The 12,067-nt window shown below is 34.2% G+C and overlaps 1 protein-coding gene across 23 annotated transcripts in view; it reads right to left on the bottom strand.

The window, feature by feature from the left end:
* The window catches only part of LOC149531465 (uncharacterized), a 183,313-nt gene that overhangs the window by 130,674 nt on the left and 40,572 nt on the right, over positions 1-12,067 (bottom strand). For all 23 annotated transcript variants that reach the window (XR_016358326.1, XR_016358327.1, XR_016358328.1 and 20 more), the window contains one exon: positions 5,534-5,642. Coding sequence is in view for 20 of the 23 variants with exons in the window: in XM_089807948.1 (XP_089664074.1) it covers positions 5,534-5,642 (109 nt within the window). In the remaining 3 variants the exon portion in view is untranslated. The remainder of the gene's footprint in view (positions 1-5,533; positions 5,643-12,067) is intronic.

The following is a 12,067-nucleotide window of genomic DNA, read 5'->3' as shown; positions in this document are numbered from 1 at the left end:
CACATTTAGAACATAAGTGTAAGGAGGGATCTGAGATAGGAATTCAAAAGGAAAGACGAAAATAAGAAGAGGATATGCAGATCTCAAAAGATGAATTCAGAAGGAAAGAAGAAAATAAAAAAGGAATCTGTGCAGATTTGAAAAGTAGTAAAGACAAACATGATAATTGAGAGATAGGTGAAGATAAAATAAGGAGTGAAAGGGGCAATAGTTGTCGTCAAACATGTGTATCTTTTCCTAGCCAAAGGATGTGAACCTTTCATAAGGGCATTAAAAAATGAAAGGGTGTGACTCCGTACACTCAAAGGAGATATTAAGGAGGAGATTTGACAAGCATCAATAAAACGAAAACCATAACATCATATTTGTAAAAAACTAGCAATATGTATTAGTACTCAGTGATATCTGGTATGTTTTGACATCTTAAGCAGGCCCAGTTAAGGCCTCCTTGTTATTTTTCGTTGGTGCATGTTATAGCACCAATTTCACAATCACATTTTCAGATTACTTGCCAAAGTGAGGTTTTATTTCATTATCTTTGTACTCGGTGCATACTATATTTACCCATTTCGTAGTCACATTTTCGTACTACCTAGCAAGCAGAAGTTTTTTTTGGCTATTTTTGTGTTTGGTGCACAATGTAGCACTCATTTCGCAATCACTTTTTCAGATTGCCTATCAAACTGAGATTTTGTTATATAACCCTTGTATATGGTGCCACTATAGCACCCTATTGCAATTGTATGTGAAATGATAATCTATTGATTGAATGAGCAATTACATAGTAGACAAAGTATCCTTAAATAAGGAAATTAAATGACGATGTTTCTAAAATAAACAATTATTATCTGAGAGGAAAAATGGAAATATACTAAACTCTATAACTAGAGATACCTTATGTGACTTAAAAGACCATTATGAGGTAAATAATACAATATTATTCTAATAGCCTCCCTTAATGGTTAGTCTATTAACTACCCACCCTATTGAATATTAAATATGCAGGCCATTTTACCATGAACGAATGGAAAGTTAACCCTTTCTCATCATAACACTTTGTGATAGAAGCCTACTACTGAGACCCTCCCTGGTGCTACAAAATATTTAAAAATGACCAAGTTTAGCCTAAGAAGCTGGATTTGGGTCCGGATTTGCCCCCAGATTCGCTGCGGATCCAGGCAGGGTCCTTAGTTTGGACTATGGGTTCGTCTAGGTTCTTGCTGGAGCGAACCCGAACAAACCTGCAGCGAATCCGAGGCCAAAACAAGTTTAAAGAGTGTTTTTTAAATTGTTTTCTCATGTAACTCTAAAAGGAACTTAATAACAAACATTTCACTCATCTAATCTCTTATGTTGAGGAGGAGGATGATATAGCAACATATGGGACTAGTGGAACCAGTTAGGTTTCCAATGATGAGGATCTAGATATAGTTGCAGTTGGGGGTGAAGCTATTGATCCCACATTTTATGATGATCTATTTGACTCTTGAAGGGCATTTGATACTATGATTATTGATAAACTACTAAACACTTGTCATCTATCATCATGTTTCAAACTTTATTGTTTGATTAACTAGTCTTTGTTTTGCAATTTAGTAATTCAATGTATTATTTGATGAACTAGTCTATGTTTTGCAATTCAGTAATGAAATATATAATTTTCTTTACAATCATGAAGATAAATTAATGAGCGAGTATTTAATGTTTATCGTTGACATTTGGCATTGATCAATGATCAAGCAACAATTGTTCATATTGTGAAATGACTTTGTTTTGCAACTATGCATGTTTCTCTTGTGTGTGTGTGTGTATAGATATACTCATGAACCCACCCACGAACCCAAATGGGAAGAAAAAAAATTTCCGAACCCACAAACTCGAATCCGTCCCCGAACCCGAATCGGCAACTTAGAGTTTACCATAATCCTTCCAACTTGATGTGTTAGGTAATAAAGCTATTGCTACCTTTGTCTAGAGAGATTGAGATCGCCTTCAAAAAAATTCAAAATTTTGGAAAACAATGATTATGCCCAAAATTGTCAAAAACAGCAACACCCACGAACACAAGAAAAATCCAATATATTTTCAAGAACATTCACCCATGAAAAATAGCGTATGACCCTGAGCACTTTGCAAGAGAGCAGTTGTTTTCAAAAAAATGACAAAATGTTTTGTCCATGACAGAAAGGCACAAATTTGTGAAAAAAAAAAGTTAAAAACCTTCATTTTGTGAAAAAAGAAAAGAAGCCCCATGATTTCAAAAAGATCATCAAAAACCACCAACCCTACAACAAAGAAAACCATGATTTTGGGGGAAAATAAAGCAAACTATATTTACAAAAATCACAATTTCTATGGGAAAACTCAAGATAACCCTTACGAAAAAACCACAAAACCCTTTTACAAAGAGAGAATCCACTAATTTTTGTGAGAAAAATTTGGTAAAAAATGAAAAAACCGATGCCCACCATTTTTGGTAAAAAATTAATCGACAAAAAACTCTAGAAATTTTTCACAAGAAAAAATCAAAACTCCGTGACATTGCAAACTGAAAACCCTTCTTCACAATTTTTCATTAAAAAGTGTTAAAAAACGTGTAGAATTTAATTCCAAAGATAAATACTCCAAATTAAATATTCCTTAAAATCCTATGGTGTTTGATTGAATTAGTAGTTACATAGAAGATGAAGGCTCCTTAAATAAGGAAATAAAAAGATGATGTTTGTAAAACAAACAATCATTAACGAAGAGTGTAATTACAAAGATACAAATCTCCTTAAATAAGGAAATACAAAGGCGAAGTTTTTATGTGAAACAATCAACTGAAAGTGAAAGTAGATAGATACTAAACTATCTTACTGAAGATACATTAGGTGTCCCAAATGACAGTTGTAAGGTAAGTAATACAATATTATTCTAATAGTATGTTCAATTTTTTTCACGAACAAATAGTTTTTCTTTATTATTCTAATAGTATGTTCAAATTGTTTAGCGAACAAATATTTTTTCTATGTAATCCTCCTTAGCGTGAGTGAACTAGCATACACACCTTGCTAAACTTGTTTTACTCTCCCTTATTTAACACATATCTGATGAACAAAATTTTACTACCAATGGGGAAGGGGGGAGGGGGCGACAGGTGGAGGGGTTTGAATAAGTTGCAGATACAAACTTTTGAACCTTGATAAAAATTTAAACTTGTTTTACTTTAAACTGAAAGTTAATGAAACTGAAATCAAAAGCAATACAATAACACAAGAACAATGCACAAGATTACCTGGAAACCTGGGATGGGAAAATCAGAGAGAAATACTGCCACAATCTATTGTCCCAATCTAGCCTCGTGATTGAAGAATTTAAAAGTTTTTAGGGCACCAACCCAAGGAATCGCCAAATTCCTAATAAGAGCACCAACTCTTCCACAACAACAATACAATGAACTGAGCACCAACTCTGAATTTCTTAAAGCACCAACTCTAAGAACATTACAATCGTCTTTTACAGCTTGTTTATAATTTCTGAGATTTATCTGCACAATATAAATAGACAAGTATTTATTTTGAATAGTGGAGGTTAATTCCTGCCCAAGGTTTGAACCACCCAAGCTCTTATACAACACAACACTTTCCCCTCTTTTTTATGTGCGGGCTACATATACAATAAGCAGAAGTCGCAGAATGTAGAATCACACATACAGTTCCAGAATTTGAACAAGTGAAAAGCCCTGGGATGATAAAATTATCACACATGGCCAAAAAAATTGGCTGAGTTTTGGAGGGAATGATCTGTAGGCCATCCACATTCAGAATCTGTTTTTTTATCTGACAGAGGCACCAAGTCTAGGGCACCTAGCACACTTGACAAACACTTTCAGCCTTAGATTTCAGTGGCAGGTTCCCTTCATACCTCATTTCAAGATGTGTACTTAAAAAGTTGATTCTTTTGATTGATTCTATTTGTTTATGCTTAATATTGATTCTTGACAATTGCCTAGCATTATATGTAGTTCTTGCATCATTTCTTATCATTACCATATCTAATCATATCAAAAAAAAAGAATTACTAATCACCAATTGTCTAAATCTCCTTGAGGATTTAAGTTGGGCCTAATTGATTGTTCTCCAATGAATGTAAGGATTATTCCTAGTTTGGATGTTTAAGCTAGTTACACTAATTCCACCACATTTGAGCTAGATACTCCATACTCTCTCTCTCTTTCTCATCTCCAAGAACCCATGATATAGAATCCAGATGCTAGCTCAAACTTCCTACTCTGTTCCCTACAAAAATTGAGATTATGGATTCTAAGATTATCGAATAAAATTTGCATTTTCACACAAGAAGGTAGTTTTGGGCGGCACCACTTAGGGTGCCACCTCTGCACGGTGAGACGTCTCATGTGTCGGTGCGGGGGGACGCGATGGAGTCTCCTTTATTGTGGGTGCAGGGAGACTTGTAGTTTTTGTTTGCATTATAATATTATATACTTATTTAGATATCATGATTCATGGCACGTGATACTTATTGTAATCATCTTTATGTCATTACTCATATGATCATTGATTACTTTTAGATAGTAGAATCTAGATACTCATACTATTGATCTGAAGACTGATATATAGACTAATATTTGTTGATGTTCAATGTCAATGTTCATTTTTTGTTTGTCATTTGATCATGAATCATGATGTTCCAGTTCAAAACTTCAATGCAATGTTAAATTTTAAATTTTTTTTGTTTAAGTTTACTATTTTTTACATCTTTATATGATTATATCAAGTTATATTGTATAATTGTAGTACATCTTTTCATAACTAGCATTTTAAGTACCAAATGTATAGTATATACACCCCTGCTCCCCTCGCCACCCCCCTGTCCCCTGCCGTCGTCCTTCCGACATTCCCCCCCATCCTCAAATCAAGGCCCCTCTGTCCCCCCGTCTCGTAAACTTGTCCCCTCAGGGCGGTGTAACTATGGTTAAATTTAAATTTATGAATACCATCATCAAAATTGTCTACAATTACAAATGATCCTTGAATATTAATGGAAAGTAACAATTTAGCTTATCACCATATAAAGTTTGTCACCAATCTCAAAAGGCCTAACAATGCACTCGTTACTCTAGTATATCTATTTCATAGACTGTGTCATGTCCATACTTTCCTTGCACCATCACATTTCATCTCCTTTTCCATTTTCTTCAACATTTCCACAGATTCTTGGTCTTTCCTTTAACACCCCCTCTGACTAATATTTGTGTGAATCAAACTGTTAATTTTAAGTGAAATTGTAACTGCTGGCTAGATGTTTACTATTGTTGTATTATCATGAAAAAGTTGAAGCTTTTCTTCAACATGTATTTGCTCATCCCCCAAAAAATGTGAAAGAAATGGGGCAGTGAATTTTAATAGTCCTTAAAATGCTTAATGTTGTAACCCCTAAATTATTCCTCTACTGTACTGAATCTACTGATAACATGAGAGGACTGCTAATGCAAAAACAAAGATAATAACCAAGATAGATTTGTATGTACCTGATTAACTACAAAGTCCACAGAATCTGCAATAAATGGTTCATAAGGTCCAGAGCGAATTCCTATCAGAATGTACCGCTTCAACATAAAGCAAGGAGTCCAACTAACCCTGTTGTAAGGGGGGAAAACCAAAATTATTTACAGTTGCATGAAGTCCTTTGACAAATTATTAATTTCAGTAATTTGCATAAGTATGCTCGAAGCTATAGAATTTCAACAAAAAAAATTAATGTAACTGGGTTCTTGAATGTGTTTGATCATTGAGAACTAAAATAAGCTATGCACTCGAAGGATATTCTAGTGATTACTAGAAATTTCATTAGATAAATCTCAAGTTAATTGGAGAAAAGAATATTTTAGAAATATTTTGTTAAGCATTCTGGAGGGTGAAAAATAATAAGAAGCATTAAAAAAGAATGTTTTAGACATCACAGCTTGATTCAAGAGATTCATTAAGTATATGTTATGTATCATGCTGCTGGGCAAAGGCATTTTAAATTAAAAAGATCAACACTAAGAATAAGAACTATGCATAAACCTGTTAAGCTACATATTCTTGATATTTAAATTAAAATCAATAATCTGGAGTCTCACTCAAAAAATAATAATTTGCACTTTTTCTAAACAAAATAGAACTTATTCTAACTTCTACCACCAAGATACATAGACATACTCAGCTTTTATGCCCATCCATAGGAGTTTAGATAACGGGAAGTAGGGGTTCAAAACTTATGACCCTTCCATTTGCAAAGACAATGCATGTATCATTTATCATTTCACATAGTTTTTCGAGCATGTGTAGAATCCTCCAAACAGCTGTAACTCCAAAATACCCTTTTGCAATTACACATCTTACAAGGTATGAGACAATCTAGACTATCAATGATCAGAAGACCATCTAAAGTTTTTTCTCCGACCACTGGAAAACCCTAATCGGAAGAACGAGAGGAGTAATGGCAGTTATCAATGAAATCTGAAAGGGCCTCAATCATCCTAAACTGTCGGGGGCATCTGAGATAGTGTCCAAGCAGCTAATGAATTTGTTTTAAATTGTTGATTCAATATGACTTGAGCTCTTTGCACTACCCTATAGATTGTGACGAGATCAACTATGTAATTAATATTATACACTAATTTTGAAATTATAATTATTATGCACTCTTATAGTTTGCCCTTTAACAGTAAAGCAGTGAACCCCTATAGTTTGTAATTTATATTATAAAGTAGTTTCAAATTTTTAAATAATATTGACTATTAATATATACTAATAGCATAGAAGCAAACAAAAAACAAAAACAATCATGATTATACCTGATTAAATGGGAGTCCGCATGTGCAGTGATTGATTCCCCAAAAAATAAAGATCTTTTGATCAATAACTTTGAAAATTCTTTTTGCACTTTATTTGGAAATTAATTGGCAACAAGTAATGGTTAATCAGCAAAAAAAAAAATCAGGAAACTGGTGGAAACTCTCAAAGACACACTGACAGGAAAACCCTGCAAAAGCATGTCATGATTCTCTAGAAAATCACTATGCGACACACAAAACACAGCTGGGAAAGTTCAGTCGAAAGTTTTCCAAAGCCCTAAAGTGTTGCAGAATTGAGAAGTAGAATGGGAGATAGGTAATTGCAAACACAATTTTCCTCTCTTTCTATATTTAATATATATTTTTTAAAGAGTGCGGAGTAGACACTTTAACCCAGAGCTATGAACCGGTGAGGCTACAAGTGTGGGAGCTCATCCCCAATGGGATTTGAACCTTCATGGAAAGGACAACAACACATCAACTCAACCATCATAACATGTCACTGTTTGCAAGATCCACATTTAATATATTGTATAGCTTGATTGACACTATTTAATTTTTACATTGATTTTGTTTGTATAAATTTCAAGTATTTAAATTGTTGCAATATGAAACAAACGAGGACTGTAACAAACCTGCCTCATTTATTTGCTGCAATATGATTTAAAAGACCAGGGTAACAAAGTTTTGCATTATCTATTGTGGAGAGAGCAAAGAGCCCTACAATAATCATTATAATTATTTTAGGTTTGTCAATTATGATATATAAATTCTTACAATTAATCAAATTGCTAGATATTTATTACTTTACTCAAAATTCTATTAAATAAGTCATGCAATCCAGTCTCTATGTTCAACATATATAAAGTTGTTTTGGTATAAACATGTGCATATATCACTACACATACATGTACATACCAACTTTATATTTAATTGTTCATTGAGTATATATAATAAAAGGAACCTCGGATAATTCTGAAAAATGAATTCTCCTACTCATCAATTGATGAGATTTAAGGGATTTTGTTTTGCAAAAGGGGTTCCAAGCAAAGTGGCCTTAACCTTGGAGGAAACTCAATGGTTAAGTGTGCTTTATCTGTAATACTAGGATGTGTGACCTCCCAGGAAGTCCCAGTGCTTCACCTCTATCTGCATCACCTAGATGCAATGAATGGAAAGTGTTTAATTCATTTTCATGAGAGATGAGTTCTTATAAACCATTACTTATGAAACTTGGAAAAATAAGTTCAACTCAAAAACTACATAGATGAATCCTAATAGCACTATCACAATTTGAGAGTTTTGTTCCACTCTAAGAAGCAGAATCAAGCACTCAAAGTTTCAAGGTGAAAAACCAAATCTCCAACTCTCTTGAATAAGAATGCTCATCCTAAAAATTGTAGATGATCTGTGTGATCAAATGAGACAACCTCAAGATTCCTTCTTTATTGTCAACTTTACGTAGTTTTAATGATGAATTGAATTATCACGCTCCTCCAATTCCCATTGCCGTGTCCTTTCGACGAACTGTTGGAGCACTTGTTGCCTTCTTCGTTCTCTTTCTGTTTTTGCTCTTTCTTCCTCCACGTGTATCAAGTTTCTTGCCAACAGTCGAGGATTTGTCCAAGTAGATCGTACACCATTGGTGGTACCGAAAGTTCCTCTCATACCGTGCTCTCCAGAACTGCTCTCCCATGGGCTTCCCTTTGCACGTACTGGTCAACAGAAATTTCCCAGGTCGTCACCAGATCACGTGTCAACTAATCTTCTCTAATTATTTCCTCCTCTTCATTGTCACTGTTCGTTACTTGTATATGTGGCAGGAAGGGTCTTCCCATTAATCCATCCTGCCTAGCCGACGACCTCCAGGTTTAGACTTAGGCAATGGCGCCAAAATGTAGAATGGTTATTCTCACAAGATACGCATAGTAATACAACATAGATTCAATATTACTACATAACATTTATTATTCGTACCAGAATATCAAATGGCGAGGAAATTTTATTTCTTTCATTGATTATCAAAACATGAGTACATCATTCATAATTCAAAGTAATTATATAATGGTCCGTAGGTTGGGAAAACCAACAAACACATCCCCTCACTTCCTAACTACCCGACCCAACAAAGCTTAACTAATCCTAAGTACCTTATTACGTACTACAACCACATCCAATTGTGCCAGGCAAATATCATAAAATGTAGTTGTCTTGGTTCAGACATGAACTAAGTATATTTGTTGCAAAACAATTGTCTAGTCTAGTGTTAAAAAGGTACATTAGAAAGCCAATCATTCATCGATAGAGAGTGGAATCTAATAATTCTGAGATAGTCGTTTCTTTTAATTTATGTAAATTTGTTTCCATGGGAGTAGACATTAGTTTGCAGCCCATTATTTTGAACCTTTTCAAAATGTCAATAGTGTATTTTCCTTGATTTAGGATAATACCATCAGCCCGCTTCCATACTTCTAAACCATGAAAGCAATTTAGATGAACCAAATCTTTCATGTCAAATTTAGATGCTAGATCTTGTTTACACTTGGTGATCAGATGTTCTTCTCCTGTAATCAATAAGTCATCAACATAAAGAATGAGAATCAACATATCACCATTTATTACCTTGAAATACAAGTTTGCATCTACATTGTTTTTGGAAAACCCTAATCCTGAAAGATAATTGTGGATCCTTTCATACCAGGTTTGAGGAGCTTGTTTAAGACCATATAGATTCTTCTTTAATTTGCAAACATGGGACTTGTTATCATGGATCACAAATCCTTCAGGTTGCTCTGCATAGACTTCTTCTATTATACCATTAAGAAAAGCAGTCTTCACATCCATTTGATAAATCTCTCGTCCCTTTGAAGCAGCGATAGCAATCACAACCCTAACTGAGGTATAACGAGCCACTAGAGAAAAAGTTTCTTTATAATGAATCCCTTCCTTTTGAGAAAAGCCTTTGGCAACAAATCTCACTTTATATTTTTCAATACTGCCATCTGCATCATGTTTGATTTTGAAGACCCATTTACACAAAACCACTAATTTATCTTTCAGTCTAGGTACAATGTCCCAAACATTGTACTTAAAGATGGATTGGTATTCTTCTATCATAGCATCTTTCCAAACTTGATGTTTAAGAGCTTCCTCAACATCAAAGGGTTCTAACTTGATGATTTTACTCATATGGGCAACATAGCTAGAGTATCTATGTGGTCTTTTGCTTTCTTTGGAGGTTCCTTTTGGAGCTGCATAATTTTCAACCTCTTGAATCATCTTTCTTGCCCAAAGAGGTCTTTTTCTATTAACTGCAGCATTTCTAGGTTCATCAATGGAGTCCAAGGGTTCATTTTCATTGTTGTTTCCATATGTTCAAGAGTCTCCCTTTGAATCTCAGTAGTATGATGTTCTTCCATGTTTTGAGGAGGTTCTTGATCTTCAATGTCCATTTTGTGAGCCTTTGGATCTTTTAAATGCAACATTTTCTTCAAAGATAATGTTTTTTCTTAGTTCAATTAATTTTTGTCCAAAAATGTAAATCATGTAGGCTTAAGATGTTTCATTGTAGTTGACAAATATTCCCATTTTCCTTAAGGGTTCTAGTTTGAATCTCTTTTCTTTCAGTAATGAATGTAAATGGGATAACCAAAGATTTTCAAGTGACTTATATCAGGTTTTGTTTTTGTAAAGGCTACTTCAAGGGTTTTGTTATCCAAATGGGAGTGAGGACATCTATTTTGAATATAGACAGCAGTATTAGCAGCCTCAGCGTAGAGAGAAGTGTTAAATTTTTGACGATGTAGCATGGCTTTGGCTACTTCTACAATTGTCCTATTCTTTCTTTCTGCTACACCATTTTGTTTAGGATTATAAGAACGGTAAACTCCCTCTTAATCTCGGCATTATTATAGAAGGTCTTAAGTTATCTGACATGTATTCCCTCCTATTATCTGATCTTAGGATTTTGATTCTTTTGCCTGACATATTTTTCTACTAGAGCCATAGAATTCTTAAATCTCATAAGAACTTTAGCAAAAAATATATCAATGTTTTCCTTGAATAGTCATCTACAAAATAACATAGTACCAAAATCCTTCTAAAGAGTTTACTATCTGTAGGCATACTTTTGGTACACCATTTTCAAACCTTTAAAATTGACCTCATAAAGAGTTCCCCCAAATGTTTATGGTTTTTCCCTAACCATATTTCTACGAAGTTTCAACGTTCTAAGGTATTTGATGCAGAGGTTCCATGGATTCAAGTTCTGACTATTAGAAAATTCAGTTTTAATGAAAGCACATGTTTTGTGAAGATCTATTGTCTACGAAGATTGAATAAAGGCCGACAAACATAACAGATGAAAGTCCAGAATGTAGATCTAAAATTGAAAGGAAAGCATGTGAAGAGATGAATAGAAGAACAAATCTATGCCAAGAAAAGAGAGAAATGTTTACTAAAATGGAGAAGTCATTTTCAGATTTTCCATTAGAGAAGCAAATGTTTCATTTTGCACCAAAGGGAAAAGCGTAGTGGGAAACTCATTTTCTACTACGCCTTTTGCAGTCATTATCAAAATTTTCATTGGAGAAGCAAATGTTTCATTTCCCACCAAAGGGAAAAGCGTAGCGGAAAACTCATTTTTCGCTACACCTTTCACAGTCATTTTCAGATTTCCCATTGGAGAAGCAAATGTTTCATTTTCCACCAAAGGGAAAAGCGTAGCGGAAAACTCATTTTCTACTACGCCTTTTGCAGTCAAAGTTCAGTTTTCCACATGAGGAGAGAAAAGGCAAATCTCAATCCAAAATGAATCAATCTACATCAAAATTGTGCCCACTACACGATCATATATGGGGTCTAGTATCAAGATCACTTCAAAAAGGTAATTTATGAATCAATTTACATCAAAATTGTGCCCACTACACGAAGGTGGAAAATTGAAGATTGGGTGCGCATTCCACACTCAAAAATGGAATTTCTACTGAGTATCAAAACAACAATAGAGAGATGGAAAAGAGCTCTTAATTGATTAAACAAAGAATGATAATTTAATAATGATTTATCTCTTAAAGATTTGAACATCAACATGACATTAAATATGAAGTGGAAAAGTCATTTTATGCTACGCCTTTCGTAGTCAGGTTGGAGTTTTCCGCAAAAGGGAGAAGACAGAAGTCAAATTTCCACCAAGAATGAATTGGAATGTTCTATAACTAGTGA

The sequence above is a fragment of the Cupressus sempervirens genome, chromosome 11, assembly GCF_028749045.1.
Source record: "Cupressus sempervirens isolate cs-2001-9-10 chromosome 11, ASM2874904v1, whole genome shotgun sequence".
NCBI lineage: Eukaryota > Viridiplantae > Streptophyta > Pinopsida > Cupressales > Cupressaceae > Cupressus > Cupressus sempervirens.
Note: the sequence above shows the minus strand (reverse complement) of the source record. Positions and strands in the feature narration are given on the sequence as shown.